The 16,424-nt window shown below is 39.6% G+C and overlaps 1 protein-coding gene and 1 pseudogene across 3 annotated transcripts; both read left to right on the top strand.

Moving 5' to 3' along the window:
- The first annotated feature begins 6,176 nt into the window (after nt 1-6,176).
- Nucleotides 6,177-9,328, top strand: LOC122669587 (methylecgonone reductase-like). Of its 3 annotated transcripts, none has more exons than XM_043866380.1 (4): nt 6,177-6,531; nt 6,643-6,887; nt 6,991-7,170; nt 9,102-9,328. In XM_043866380.1, the coding sequence occupies exons 1-4, from the start codon at nt 6,225-6,227 to the stop codon at nt 9,324-9,326; spliced, it is 957 nt and encodes a 318-aa protein (XP_043722315.1). In that variant the 5' UTR covers nt 6,177-6,224; the 3' UTR covers nt 9,327-9,328. The 3 variants fall into 3 exon arrangements, with proteins under 3 accessions (XP_043722315.1, XP_043722314.1, XP_043722316.1); XM_043866379.1 differs by having other exon boundaries at nt 6,177-6,535; nt 6,647-6,887; XM_043866381.1 differs by lacking the exon at nt 6,991-7,170 and having other exon boundaries at nt 6,177-6,535; nt 6,647-6,887.
- Nucleotides 9,329-14,796: 5,468 nt separating this feature from the next.
- On the top strand, nt 14,797-16,424 carry LOC122669586 (annotated as a pseudogene).

Below are 16,424 nucleotides of genomic sequence, written 5' to 3'. Positions count from 1 at the left end.
TAGTATGTCCATTTGATTTACGAAGTTCCACTTATCTTTTCAACTAACTCATCTCAAAAGATAACCAACCTTGAACAGGGACATTTGACACAGCCAATTGTTGCATGACAGCAGCTGAGCACACAGGTGCACAATGCAGCCTGCCATGCGTATACTGCTGCCGCCATGAGTGCATGACAACGGGTAATTGTTGGGATCAATGTGTCTGGAAGATTTTCTAGTATTTCGTGCCTCCCCCATGCAAGCACTGTGGTTAGCGCATGGCCCCCTCCCAAAGGAATTTTTGGGTGGAGAGGTTGACACTTGGCAGACCTGACACCTTGAAGTAGGGTGAGCAGCCGGGTAGTGGATTTTTTAGAAAGAGTGTTTCTTTCGTTTTAAGAGAAAATAGACTTTTCCGTGTGTATGGAATGCAGGTTGGCCGTAGATCACAGTGTAGTGTGTAACATAGCGAATGTTGAAAGCTACACTGTAGCATTATGATTCTTAGTGAACCTCTAGTAATTAATTGTAGAAGTAGAATAAGCAGCTCCTCTCTGTTTCGGTGTAGAGCGGTGGCTTGTGTTGCGATCTGGCTAGAGCTCTATACGCTGCCTCCCCAGTCTAGTCAAGGCAAGCTATGCTAACGACTTCAACTGTACTACCTAACCAACCAACTTCACCTAATGTTTTCCCCCACTCTCGTTGGCTAACACAATGGATCAATGCAGGGAAGAAACGCCGAGAAGCTTAAGTTACCCAACTGTCCGAGTTGCAGAGTCTTAATATTTTTTGTTTGACCTTTTTGAGTTCGGCATCCTTGAATGTCGTGCCTAACAAGTGTTGACATCTCAACCCCGAACTACACCAGCAATACACAATGGGTGAATTGGAGAGTATGCCGTCTCTCTCAAAGTAGGTTTTATGCTTTTTGTCCTTTCAGGAGACATGACCCCTTCCCAATCCGTCAAAAAATCACAATGGTGGTTTTTGAGCTACAAATATCTAAATCACTTGAAAATTTGGCAAGGTTATTTTAAGATAAAAATCAATAATTATTTGATTTTTATTATTTCACTTTTTTATTTATTCATTTCCCTTTTTGCAGCATACTACTGTGCAATCTTCTACCCAAAAAACAAAAAAAAAAACAAATACTACTGTGCAATTTGTTGCCAGAAAACTGTGCCTATTTCACGTGTACTTAAAAATGTGCAAAAACTCACATCTTTTGATGGAGACATATTGGTAACTTTACAATTATATTGAAATTTTTTATTTTTTTTTTATAAAGAGAAGGAAAATATATTACATAAGTGCAGTTAAGAGTCAGTGTTCACCATAAAATTAAAGCTTGTAAACTTCAGTCATAATAGACCGGTCAAGGAGAATTGGAACTGCATTCTACGGCCAAAAAGGGGCCTCCATCTCATCTTTTGAGGTTAGAAATCCTGCAGTTGTAAAAACAAACTGTACAAGTAACAAAATGCCCATAGCCTAACATGGTAGATTTAGGTTTGGGTTAGATGCCCCTACGCAAGTTAAAACAGGTAAATTGGAAGTAGGATTAGAAGCATATAATATATTGGGGGGAGTACATATAGAAATAACAAGTTCAATGGATTTGGGGGGGGGGGATTGATGTTGAGCTCTAGTGAGCCATTTAGCTATAGACCAAGAAACTTTGAAAGTAAGATTGTTTATCGAGAACTTTCAAAGAGAGGAAAGAGGCACAAAGATGAGCCATGGTAGGACCAGAGAGAAACTCTATTCTCAATCCAAGCGGGCTTGTAGCTCAGATATGCTTAGTTCAATCACATGATAAGAAAAGATGCCAGGTGGATTCGCCAGAAGAACCACATAAAATACAAGTAGGCTTGACCGATATCTATTTCCAGAGGTTGCTTTAACTGACAATCTTGCATTAAAACACGCCAAAAGAACATTTTAAATTTTGGATGAAGATTTAATTTCCAAAAAGACCGCCACCATTTTGAAAGGATGGGGCTTGATTGAGAACGCGATTTAATGTATTTAACTGCCAAACGAGTAGAAAAAAGACCATCTCTAATAAAGAGCACCACCAATGATCCTCCCATCCTGAAATAAAAGTTTTTAATATTTCTCCTACAAATGCAGATGGTAAAAAATTAGAGAGAACATTGCTATTCCGATAAGATTGGGACATGACATCACTTACAAGTGATAAAGAATGACATCGAAGGATATTAAAACAAATTGAAAATCCTGGGATCCAACCAGAATCAAGCTTTACCATCATTACCAATCTTAAGGAAAACTATCTGTTAAGCAATTGAATGGTCGAAACTATGTTGTTGCAAGGCCACGAACCACGTTTAATCAACATTTTAGGGTCAAAGACCGAAGTGTTGGAGAAATATTTTGTTTTGACTATTTGAGCCCATAACGAAGAGTCCTCCGTTAGGAGCTGCCACCCAAGTTTTAAAAGTAGGGCTTTATTATGTGATGAAGCCTTTCGGAGGCTCAAACCCCATGCTTAGTAGGGGAGCAAATTCTATCTCATCCTATCAAATGAAGCTTTCTGTTTTGGCTAAAGTCACCATTCCAGTATTGAAGACAAATAGAATCGAGAGCTCTACAAGTCTTCAAGGGAAAGAGAAAACAAGACATTAGGTATGATGGGATAGAGGCCAAGACAAATTGAATAAAAAATTTCCTTCCCGTATAGGAGATAAAATTTGGTTTCCAAGTTGATAGTTTGTTATTAACTCTTCCACAATAAAATCAAGATCCTTAACTTTAGAGCAGGAATGACAGAGTTTGGTGCCCAAAAAACAGGGAATCCTGTGACATCTCAGAGATCCTTATAAGGGAACATAACTTTCTTATTTGGAAACTATCCACATTTTGCTGAAGAAAATCTCACTCTTGAAGTAGTTGATGTTCTGGCTAGATAAATTAGAGAATAAATCAAGTATAGATTTAATGGTGAGAATATCCTCTTTAGTGGCCTTGCAGAGGATATTCTCACCTTTTGCGAGCTGTTTTAATTCCTTGATACACTCCTAAGCCTCTATAAGAAAAGGACGTGGGTTATTTCTGGGGCATTACGGGCTGTTTTAATTCCCTGAAACATCCCCAAGTCTCTATAAGAAGCAAGGAGGTGAGTAAGGACTTTCATTGCAAGGACAATAAGGTATGGGCTGAGAGGACACCCCTTGTCTAATCCCCTAGAGGCTTTGAAGTAACCAAAAAGGCTGCCATAAATTTTAACTGAAAATGAGGCTGAGGAGGTAAGGTTGTGAACGAGGGTTGGTCAAGGTTCAGCAAAACCCAAAAATTGAAATAGATTACAAATGAATGACCATTCCAATTTATTATAAGGCTTGGCCATGTCAATTTTGATGGCCACGATTCCTAATTTTCCTTTATTATGTTGGAGATAATGGAATATCTCCTGAGCTAAGGCCACCTGAAAAGGAGAAATAAAAGAGGCAATAAGGCCTTTGAGGCAGTTAGCTAGTAACTTGGCAATGATCTATAAGATACATTTCACATGCTTATAGGCCTAAAATCAGATACTCTGGATGCCTCATCCTTTTTAGGAATCAAGCAGATGAGTATGATTGGACCTAGGGGGAGGGAGAGAGAAGAAAAGAAGTCCAAAACAAAATTAGAAAAATTGGAGCCAATGGTGTTCCAGAACTTGTGGTAAAAGCAGACATGGAAACCATAAGGTCCTAGGGCTTTAAAGGCTCCAATAGAAAAAGTTGCATGTTTAATTTCGTCACGGTTAGGGATAGCTGAAATGTTCAAAACAGTAGAAGGATCAATGCACCTATCAAAAGACACAACAAAATTAGAGTCCAAAGGGCAAGAAGATGTGAAAATGCTGGATAGGTGGTGTAGACACCTCATTTTGTCTTTTCCCTCGGAGGCTTCCCGTGATGATGATGAGTATCCTCCAAGGCATAGAGTCGATGTATATGCAAATGTTGTGCAAGTGTGCATTGCCTGAATTAGTCTACAAATCATCCCAACCACAACCAAAGCCAAAACTAGAGCCCGGAGCACTCCAAGATCCCTTGGAAATGCTAGCTCTATCCCAGACCTCCTTGGAACCAGCCTAGCCCAGCATAGAACCAACCTAAATAGCTTAAACCCTTCCTGTCGACACCGAAACCATGGCCAACATTAGAGAGCCCCGAGTCGACATCAATCCCACCTTCCATCGCCAGCGACCCACTCTTTATGACTGTCGAACAGTACTTGTAAAATGTCTATCTTCCGTCAACATTTAGACCATTCATACCAACACTCAAAAATGCCTCCATCGATATCAAGAGCTATTCATCGATAGTAGCTCGATGTCGACCTATCCCTTACTCGATGTCGACTCAACCCCAGTTCACTATTGATCCTATGCAAATCCAAGAAGCCTAAACTTGTCATGTTTAGCTTCAATTTCACTTCCTTACGCAACCAAGGTCAATTTTGGAAACTTGGATCTGAATTTCGGGTGTGTTCGGTCAAGATATGGTACTCCTGGAATGGCGGATCGAGGTCCTGGTCCTCCCCCCTGGATCCCCGGAATCGGCAATGGAGGTGGGGGTGGGAAATTTTTCTCTATCATCGTCTCTGAGGGTTGCTGCACTTGGGGTTCTGCCCTTGTTGGTAAGAGCATGGCTCGGGTCGCCTGACGCGTGAGCAGCCCTCCACCTACCCGACTCCCCCTCAGTAGGAGTTTTCGGTTGCGTGGCTATTCGATGGTCGAGAAACGTTCATTCCGTCAATGACCATGGTTTGTGGCTTCAACGTGAACGTTTTCCACAGACTGCGCCAATCTGTTGCGATGAAGTCCGAGCTGACCTGCACAGGTAGACAACACAAGACCAGAGAGTGCCGGCTTGAGCTGGTTAGTACACTCTGATGCCTAAGTCAGACCTCTGCAGCAGATAAACTCTCAAATTCCAAGAGCTTGAAATGAGCTAGAGAGTCCCATTTACCTGGAAAAGGCGTTACTATTTATAGGTTCAAAGTACCAGATTGGTATGAGAATTATCTGTTTATGGCTGGTAGTTCTGGTTCCATGTAGTCCTAGGTGTCACTCTCTGGGCTTGACACCCGTCGGGTTAGAAATCATGAAGAAACCATGACCTTGACCCTGCTAGGCCTGTGGTTGGGTTAGTTAACCGCCTTAGGCACTTAGAGTTCTGAGTCCAACCCGAGTTGACTAGCTCGATCTGAGCCGACTCGACGACCGATTTGGGTTCATTTAATCGGCGAACCGATAATGTCTGTTGTTTGCTCTTTTACATTCCTCACAGCTTACTTTGATCGAACTGGTCGGATTGGCTATGGTCCGATCTTTCACGTGTCATCCATTGATTGGTTGATTCAAATTATGACTCAACAAACATATAGGAAAGTAACGATGGCCCCATCTCACCTTGGGGAAAGAGAATTTTCCCCATATTCTAATGGGATTAAAGATTCTAATTCCTTGGAACCTACTTTGTGGAAATGAGAATGAGAAATATTAGATTCTTTCCTTCATTTTCTTTTCTCTATATAGAAAGAGGGAGAAGGAACGCCATCGGGTCACAGAGCGCATGCCGCCCCTGCGCCCAAACACAGGAGTGCACATAATGACCACTGCACACCATGAAAAGATGGAATTGACCATGGGTGTGGTGGTCATTTCGCACACCCCTGTGTCTGGGGCATGGACGGCATGCGCTGCACGACTGGGTGGCCTTCTCTTTCCCAAGAGAGAGAAAGAGAGAGAATTTTTATTATGCTAAGAGCAATTAGTCAGTTTGTCATTCTAGTTAAATAAAAAAGTGAGTTACCTGCTACACGGACCTTCGTGTATCAGATATGTAAAACTCTTACGTCGTAATGTATCAGACATGTAAAACGGATGAAATTTTGCATTGTCCTACTACAAGGCTGGCAGCCAAGGAAATGGAATCTTAAAGGGTATTTTAAAAAATATTAAAACTTAGGAAGGTATTTATAAACCCAAAGGGGAAGTGAATTATTCCATTTCTTTGGCTGCTAGCCTTGTAGCAGGAACATTCCTGCCATAAGTGTAGCAGCAAAATTTCTTCCATGTAAAAGTCGTAAGCAAAACGAGTGGAGCAGAATAAAGCCCACCATGACTTTGATTCATTAATATCTGCGTCAATTATAAACACAATCAAATACTCCAAACAAAGGAAAAAGCTTCCTTCTTCCACTGATTCTCAATACTCTAATAAATGGATAAGGAAATGATCCCTCAGGTCGCCCTGAACTCTGGCTATAGAATGCCATTGATAGGCTTGGGAACAGCATGTGACCATATCCCTGGAAATCTCACTTCTACTCTAATCAATGCGATCGAGCTCGGTTACCGGCACATCGACACTGCTTCCCTATACAAGACCGAAGAGTTTGTCGGGCAAGCCATAGCTCAAGCTCTCGAACGAGGACTGATCGATAACCGTAGTGACGTTTTCGTTACTTCCAAGTTATGGTGCTCAGATGCAGACCATGATCTTGTCCTCCCAGCACTCAAGGAAACACTCCAGTAATTTCCGTTACCAATCATTGAATGAACTGCAATATATAAATCAATTTCGTTTTCACAATCTATTTATTTAATAATTATCTAGAATTCGTTTTGTTGTGCTATAATTAGGAAACTGGGACTAGATTATGTGGATCTCTATCTAGTTCACTTTCCTTTAAGGATTAATCAAGGAACTGGAACCCCTTTCCAAAAGGATGAAATTCTTCCCTTTGATATGAAAGGGACATGGGAAGCCATGGAAGTGTGCTGCAGATTGGGGTTGGCAAAGTCCATTGGCGTGAGCAACTTCTCAAGCAAGAAGCTCTCCCAACTTCTAACATATGCCACCATCCCTCCCGCCGTGAATCAGGTATGAAATTCTTACAAGAGATGCTTTTTTTATTATAATTAATTAATAAGAAACTGTGGGGATCGGATGATGTTGATGTCTACAAATGAAATTGTTAAATCAGGTCGAAATGAATCCTGCATGGCAGCAGAGAAAGTTGAGAAAGTTCTGCGATGAAAATGGGATTCATGTGAGTGCTTGGTCACCTTTGGGAGCAAATGGAGCTCATTGGGGTTCCTTTGCAGTCATGAAGAGTCCAATCCTTGGAGACCTTGCCGTGACCAAGGGGAAAAGCATTGCCCAGGTATGTTTTGTTTTTTTGTTTTTTTTGTTTTTTTTTTTGTAAGAATAGGAAAAAAACTTTATATATTAAGATAAACGTGTATTACACATAGATCTAGAAGAACACAAATCCACAATCTATGGATTGAAATTAGGTCAAACTATCGTAGTTATACGGAGTGGACTCCCCGAGAGTCGGGAAAACTATTTTGCTCCCTTGGAACTTCAGAGAAATTACAAGTAACAAAGAGAGAAGATAGATATATGATATCATCCAAAATTGGCTGGACCACTAGATCGAGGAGGAGAAGGATCATTTGTTGCAGATAAGAATCAATGTCTTTATGATCCTTCCCAACATTTGTGAAAGACTTCCATTCTAAATAAAGAGGTAATATGTGGAGTTGTTGTTGAAGAAACATTATAGCCCAAACCACACAGCCTCTACAAAAACACATTCAAGAAGAATATGGGAGATAGTCTCAGGTAACCCATATCGACTACAATCAGGATTTACCTATAGACGACAATGACGTCTCAACGTATCTCCAGAAGCAAGACCGGATGCACAAGATCTCCACAGGAACCGTTGAATGTTTGGTAGTGTTCTACAAGACCAAATAGACTTCCAAGCACATTTTGGTACCCTTCTATTAGATACAGTAATGGCCTTCTGAAACTCTTCTTGTGCTTTAATATTGGTTAACAAAAAGTACGCACTTTTCACCGAGTAGACACCGTTTTGAGAAGGAGTCCAGATGAGTTTATCCTCTGTACAAAACAAACAAAGATTAATATCCTTAATTTTTACTACATCATCCGGATAGAAGTATAAGCCTGGGCTAGGTCATGATTTTGAAAAGCCAGGCCTGGACTTGGGATCCCAAGCTCAGCTCAAGCCCATCCCGGCCCAAATCTGCTAAGCTTAGGGCTTGTCAAGTTTGGCCCTGTTTTAGAATTTTCATGTTCGTGTTTTGTTCAGTAAAGAAAAAATAAATTTTAACCTAAATATGTATATATTTAATGGGTTGATTACATCTTGCAACAAGATTTTAACCTTAAATATTTTTTTCTAGTATAATACATTTTTTTTATTCAATAAGGCCTTGTTTTATAATTTTCATGTTAGTTTTTACCCACCAAAGAAAAAATAAATTTTAACCTAAATAGGTATATATTTAATGGGTTGATTACAACTTACAACAAGATTTTAACTTTAAATATTTTAGTATAATACACTTTTTTTCAATAAGGGTTAGTCTTGTCATTTTACATAAAATCTACATTAAATATTGTAATCATTTTTTTAACCAATGCAGTAAATGCTCCATCAAATAATTTTAGGAATAAGATAAAGGGCAATTAAAAAAAGTTTAGAACTTCATAGTTCACCACTTTGGTGGCAAGAAGTTGTTCGCATATTTAATATATTAAGTCATGGGAAAGAGATCACTGCATGGGCTTCTAGAGCCTGTACGCACACGCTGGCCAATGGGAGCACACACGCAAGCCTCAACCGGTGGGATTTCCACCTTTCCATGGGGGCAGTGTGGTACTTTCGTGTGCTTTTGTTTCTAGGCTCTGGAGCTGCGACACGTGAGTACATGACCAAGTAGCATTCTTTTCCCCTTACATCATTAATGAGTATTAAATGTAAATTATAATATTTAATCAATGACCCTTATCTATGTGCATATATGATAAGGCCCGCCTAGGTTAGACTGGCTTCAACTCAAGGTCTCAGTCTAGGTTTGGCCAGTCCTGAGTTTCTTGACCATGAGCCTGGAAATTCCAATATTTATGTAGCTTAAAGAAATTGCCAAGGCTAAGAGGAAAACAATCGCACAGGTATTAAAGTAGACTATTCCAATACATATGTTCTAATAGGATTGAGGCTTAATTCTATTTTGAAAAATGTTCTATTTTTATAATACGGCATTATCTGTTTGATAGATCTCACTAAGGTGGGCATATCAGCAAGGAGCAAGTCCAATTGTTAAGAGCTTCAACGAGGAGAGGATGAAAGAAAATCTCCAAATCTTTGATTGGGAACTTACCCAGGAAGAACTAGATAAGATAAACCAGATTCCACAGAAAAGGGGATATCCAGGAGAGATGTTTGTTTCACCAAATGGGCCTTACAAATCCTTGGAGGAACTTTGGGATGAGGAGGTCTAATTAAGGGTGTCAATTGGGTACGGAACCGGGTATTCGGTTCGGATCCAGATCGGTTCCAAGTAGTGGCAGTGGGATTAAGATCCAGACCAAGTCCCGAAACGGTTCTAGAATTGAATACTCTATTTGTCCTGGACGATTCCGGTTCGGATCTGGTTACAATCCGGTTCTTGTATTTGGTTCTTATCTGGTTAGTACATCATGGTTACTATATTCAATTTAAATTTGGTTATGCCATTCGGTTCTCGTTCGGTTTTGATATTCACAAGACAAATCAATGTTTGCTTCTCCATAAGAAACTTGTAAGAAGCCACTCATCAATTGACACCCTTAGTCTGTGACGATTCCTTCATTTGCAGTTTGCTTACCCCAGGGAAGATGAAGCCGTAAAGACTAAAGAGAAAGAAGTGAGAATTGGAGGGTCAAGTTAACCACGTAACTGTCAATTAGAGTCTTTTAAACCTAATAAAATATTAGTATTTTATGTTCATTTTTGAGGAGGGCATTCGGTCTGGATCCGGATAGATCCGTCGGATAGGTGAGATCCGGATCCGATCCGAACCGAATTATAAAGACATTTTCAGATCCAGGACTTAACCATATTAAATTCGATTCGGATTGGAATCAGGAATTTGGTTTGGATCCGGATTCGGTACTTGGTTACTGGTTACTCATTGACATCCTTAGGTCTAATCCTCTATGTAAGATATCTATTGTACTTTCAGTTTACAGTCACAAAGAATGTCTTACCAAAAAAACAAAAAACACAACAGAGAGTGGAACTTGAGCACTAGTGAGATAATAATAAAGCTCAAAATAAGTTTTTTATTTACCGTCACACCCCCATGGAAAAGCAGAAAATCCTGGGGGTGCGGTGGTCATTTCGTGTGCCCTTGTGTCTGGGCGCTGGGGCAGTACACCACATGCGCCTAGGTAGCATTCTCTTTCCAATTTTACTTTTGTTAAACTATGAAAATATTTGTTCCATTGCTAATATTCACTTCCTCTAAAAAAACATAACAGCTTTTCTCAATGACTATAACTTCTTAATACTCTGTTAAGCTGATCCAAATGACCATTGAGATATATGTAAATGGAGCAGAATTGAAGCAAGGATGATTCGCAAATGGACTCCTCCTAGGCTAGGTTACCTCAAGCTGAACACAGATGGTGTTAGAATTGCAAGTACGATTCTACAGAAGCGAATTTGAATCATTGCAACCAATGGAAGAAACCATTCAATCTCATAACGAAACTTAGGGTTTTGATCATTACCTGAAACTTCACATGCACAAAGCCTCCATGCAGTCTTAGCCCTTTTGAAATGAGTCACACACACATATACAACTTTGCGTTCCCTTGAATGCAAGCCCCTCTATAATCAATTGAGTTTTTGTCAAAACTCTGATCACAGACTAGTAGAGAAGTAGACAGGAGAAGATGGAAAACCTCAACTATTGTATTGAATAATTATGAGAGTTTTTACCAGGGTTTTTCATAACATATTTATATATAATGCAAAACCCTAATACTAACTGATGGGATAGTTACCAAATTACCCCTGGGCTGTCCAAGTGGGAATCAGAATCGTAGTCTGTACCGGATTCTTTTCCCAACAATCTTCTTCACCCTAATATGAGATCTTATCTCTTATAAGGATCCATCACGAAAAGAATTCATGAACCAAACGTTGTACATATGAGTTGGACTTAAAAGAAAGGGGTAGGATCACATTGGGATTCCATCTAGTGTGCGATGTGTTTTAACTGAATTGTATTCCAAATATAGTGGTTCTATCATCTTCCTTGACAATCATGGTCATCGATTTTTTTTGGAGTCGTTCATCAGATATCTTCGATGAGGTAATTGTTAGTTTTCTAACTGCAACATATTGGTTCCGTTTGGTGCTCTGGGAGCATCTATCTTCCATCTTCTGATCTTCCGATTTGGAAAGGATTGCATTTAATAGTACAAATGAGGGTGCAATTTAATGGCACAAATGTGACTATGAGAGTTGAACCCTAGCCTTGACCTTCTTGGGCCATGCACTTCAACAAGAAAGCCTCCAACCAATCGAGTTAGCGGCTGTTCATTGAATATATTCCAAGGACTGAGTTTTCCTTAAGCCACTATAAAAGAGGAATTCCATCACCAAAGGGCATCATTGTTCTTGGATAGATGTTAGATAACAACGAAGAATATTTCAAACTTCCAACATATAGGAGAGTAAGGATGACAATAGATTTGTGGGTGAACCCATCATCATGGGGAAAGAAAACTTTCCCATATTCTATTGCGGACTCAGAATTCTTATTCATTGGAACCTATTTTGTGGAAATGAGAATGAGAAATATAGTTTCTATTCTTCTTTCATTATTTTTTCCCTCAAAAAAGAAAAAATACTAATAAAAAAAGAGAGAATGACAAATATAATACAAGTTGAGGAAGTTTTTTTTTTTGGGCAAGAGATCATTTTCTGATCATGTACCCAACACCAATGTATCATCCAATGAGAGCGCAGCCAAGTGCATACACATGGATGGGATAATTTTGTGCGTTCATGTGTTTATGTGTAGGGCTACGCAAATAGGCAGCTTTCTTTTTCATTTTCTTTTTCTTTTTTTCCGTAGTGCAAAGGGTAAAACATTGTTGGAAAACCGGGTTTTGACTACGGCGAGTCGCCCGAGTCGAGTCAAAATTTTGGAAAACCTGATCAAGAGTCATGTAGACTAGATTAGGATAAAAAATGACAAGACTGTGTCACAAATCGTCCAAGTCCAAAGACTCGATTTTTACCCAAGTCATGACAAACTTGGCAAGTTTAGTCATTGTTTAAAAAACCATAAAGTTGGTTCACTTAAAAATTGAGTTGAGTAAAATAGTAAATTGTTGCCATGGAGGCCTTATCTCGACTAATTTTTGTTTATAGAGATTTGGATCTTTTTCATGGAGTCAAGATCTCTCCTTATGCCCCGGAAATTACTCATCTTTTATTTGCAGATGATATCTTCATTTTTTGTCGGGCATCTTCTGAAGATTTAATAACTGTTAAGGCAATTCTTGATCTATTCTTTGATCTATCGGGACAGGAAATCAACCTTTCCAAAAGTGGTCTCCATTTTAGCAGAAATGTGCCTTCTTCAACCAGGAAGACTCTTTCTGATCTAATGGGGATTAAAGAAATGACAAATAATTCTACGTACTTGGGGACCTTTTTCCTTGCAGGTCCAAAGTTAAGGAATTTAGTGGAATTGTGGCCAAGATGCAAAAGAAGCTCACCGTTTGAAAATCAAATTTATTATCCTATGCAGGTCGTAGGGTATTAATCCAACCGATATTAGCTTCTACCCCAGCTTATATTATGAACTGTTTCCTGTTACCTGGTCAAATTTGCAAGAACTTTGATTCAATTTGCCTCAAGTTTTGGCTTGGAAACAAGAACAACAAAAAGAACTCTACTCTCATTGCGTGGGAAAAAATGTGTCGCCCAAAATCTCATGGTGGCCTTGGTTTTCGCAAAGCTAAGTTCCACAACAAGGCTCTTTTATTAAAACTTGGATAGAGGGTGATCACCGAACCAAGTTCTCTCTGGGACAGAGTTCTTATGGCCAAATACTTTCCCAAGACTTCCTTCTTCGACCCTGCCACTAGATCCAAAAGAGGTTCACAAATCTAGAACAGCATTGCACACTTAGCCCCTTAATCTTGAAAAGATGGTAATTAGGGAATTAGGGAATGGTGTAAACACATTCTTTTGGACTGATAGGTGGAATCCGTCCCTTCCTTTAAACTTAATAAATTATTCCACATCTAGTCTCTCTATCAAAGACAAAAGGACCACCATATCCCAAATCGAATTGGAGGGTCTCATTCCTAATTATCTCCGTTCTCTAATTCCTACTAACCAGCACCCCATGATTTTTAATTTCAATTTAAATAATTCAGATGATAGATGGTGGTGCACTTTGGCCAAGAATGGCAATTTTAGTACTAAACTAGCTGCTAATTTCCTTCTCTATTCCCCTACTGCCACTAAGAATTATTTTTCCTCATGGTGGAATTTCTTTTGGAAACTCAAGATTCATCACAAATTTAAAATTTTCTTTTGGTTTGTGATACATGCAAGAATTTTGGTCAAGGCTTCAGTTCCCAAATGGATACAGATCGACCTTTCTTGTGCCTTCTGTGGAAATTGTATCGAATCTTACTGGCATCTCTTCCTTCCATGCGATTGGGTCAAACATATTTGGGTGGCTGGACCTCTGGGTTTACGCACTGAATCTCTGGTCTATGATTCCCTGAGCGACTTTTGTTTTAAAATTTTTTATTCAAGACAGTTACATAAGGCCTCAACTACCTAGTTTTTTGAGGTGTTTATTCTTACTTGCTATTTCATATGGTCGGCAAGAAACAAAGTTATCTTTGGTTCTGAAAAACCTACTGCCATTTGGGTGTTACAAAAGGTCTCATGCTGGATAGCGGATTTACATTTACACCTCCTTCCCTCTTCGCCCAATGATGTATTTAGGCCACCCGAGAATATTTGCAAATTGGTTTCATGGAATTCTATTCCTAAGCTTAAATATCTTATTTTATCGTGTGTAGGAATCCAGACCCCAGGAGTAAGACTAGCAGACTGGTCGTATATTTTTTTGATGGATGGAAGGTTTTTGTTATTTGCTGCAGGAATATTTTGTCTGCTACGGTCTGAGAACCAGAATTGTACAGTATCAAGGCTGGTCTAGATCATGCAACTAATATAGGTTTGGAGATCAAGGAGGTTTGGTGCTCAAACCAAATGATCGCCTATGCTCTTCCATCCCCTACTAAGTCTCCATGGCTGTAGCTACATATTAAGGATCTAATGTATATAAGTGATAGATCTTTAGAAATTACCTTTACTATGTTTAAAGATAACTTTTGCTTAGAAGTTGCTCTTAACCTTGCGACCTATGCGCAAGACAAACAATATGTATTCTATCAAAATCTATAAGCACCTTTCTTTTTGTTTTCATCAAAAAAAATAAAATAGTAAATCCGTATTCTAAAATAGTAAGAAGCCTTCAACTCATCAACTCCCTTCTCTTGTTCAATGGCACATACTCATAATACAATGATATGTTATTCCATGATTTTTTTTTTCCCGTTTTCCCATATTTTTTCTGTATTCTCTAATTTTTTTTTACTAATTTTTACATATTCAATGTATTTGAAAAAATATATATATGATTCACCTTGACCGGGTTTGAGAACATCGAGTCAGCAGGATTTTATGAAAGATGAGCCGACTCAGAACAAACTGGTTTTCCGACTACACTACTTTACAGTATATCCGATATGCAAAACCCTTACCGCCATACACAACGAGTGGATCAGAACACATCCCACCTTGACTTTGATTCATTAATATCTGCGTCAATTATAAACACAATCACATACCATTCTGTAGTTCTCTCCAAACAAAAGAAAAAGCTCCCCTCTTCGGCTCTTCCACTGACTCTCAATACTCAAATAAATGGAAAAGGAAATGATCCCAAGGGTAGCCCTGAACTCTGGCCATAGAATTCCATTGATAGGCTTGGGAACAGCATGTGCCCCTATCCCTGCAAATATCACTTCTACTCTAGTCGATGCGATCGAGCTAGGTTACCGGCACATCGACACTGCTTCCCTCTACAAGACCAAAGAGTTTGTCGGGCAAGCCATAGCTCAAGCTCTCGAACGAGGCCTCATTGATAGCCGTGGCGACATTTTCGTTACTTCGAAGCTATGGTGCTCAGATGCAGACCATGATCTTGTCCTTCCAGCACTCAAGGAAACACTCCAGTAATTTCCTTTACCAATCATTGAATGAATTACAATATATAAATCAATTTCGTTCTCACAATCTATTTAGTTAATAATTATCTAGAATTCGTTGTGTTGTGCTGTTAATAGGAAACTGAGACTAGATTATGTAGACCTCTATCTGGTGCACTGGCCTTTAAGGGTGAAACAAGGACCAGCTAGAATCCTTTTCTAAAAGGATGAAATTCTTCCCTTTGATATGAAAGGGACATGGGAAGCCATGGAAGAGTGCTGCAGTTTTGGGTTAGCAAAGTCTATTGGTGTGAGCAACTTCTCAAGCAAAAAGCTCTCCCAACTTCTGACATTTGCCACCATCCCTCCTGCCGTGAATCAGGTATTCTAGGATCCAGATCCTCTAAGGTGCGCTGCCCGTAGCGGTCTGAGCAGCGTAGATTGAGTCGTGCGCACAAAGACCCCCTTACCCCTACCCAAACGCCTTGCCCGAGCAGGGGTAAGATCATCATTATGTGCACGGCCCAGTCTGTGCCGCACAGGCCGCTACGGGCAGCTGTGCCGTAGATGATCTGAATTGGGTATTCTATCATATATTATTTGACAAACTATCTGAGTTTTGTTTGAAAACTAAGGGGTGACGGGTAATTTATCCTTAATTATATTGTGATTAATTAATGAAACTGAACTGCTGAATCAGGTGGAAATGAGTCCCACATGGCAGCAAAGGACGCTGAGGGATTTCTGTAATGAAAAAGGGATACATGTCAGCGCCTGGTCACCTCTGGCAGCATATGGACATAGATGGGGTTCGTCTCTAGTCATGGAGAATCAGATCCTGAAAGATATTGCCATCGTTAAAGGGAAAACCATTGCACAGGTATGAAATCACCGTAGGAATTATGTTCTAAAAAGAATGAAGAAGCTTCAATAGTTCTTGAAAAAATGTATTATTTTGATTGATTTATTTATTTTGACAGATCTCACTTAGGTGGGTATCTCAGCAAGGAGCAAGTCCAATTGTGAAGAGCTTCAATAGGGACAGGATGAATGAAAACCTACAAATTTTCAATTGGGAACTTACCAGGAAGAACTGGATAAGATAAGCCAGATTCCACAGAAAAAGGGATTTTCAGGAGAAATGTTTACTTCGCCAAATGGGCCTTACAAGTCATTGGAGGAGCTTTGGGATGACGAGGTCATAACCCTGTAAAGTTTCCTCCACCTTTTTAAGATGGGGTCACAGAGCAACGGAAGTTGAGGAATAGTAGTGAAGACCATAAAGCTAAAAGTGGATTTTGT

This window comes from Telopea speciosissima, chromosome 7 (assembly GCF_018873765.1).
Source record: "Telopea speciosissima isolate NSW1024214 ecotype Mountain lineage chromosome 7, Tspe_v1, whole genome shotgun sequence".
In the NCBI taxonomy this organism is placed as follows: Eukaryota; Viridiplantae; Streptophyta; class Magnoliopsida; order Proteales; family Proteaceae; genus Telopea; species Telopea speciosissima.
This window is presented reverse-complemented; position numbering and strand designations above follow the sequence as displayed.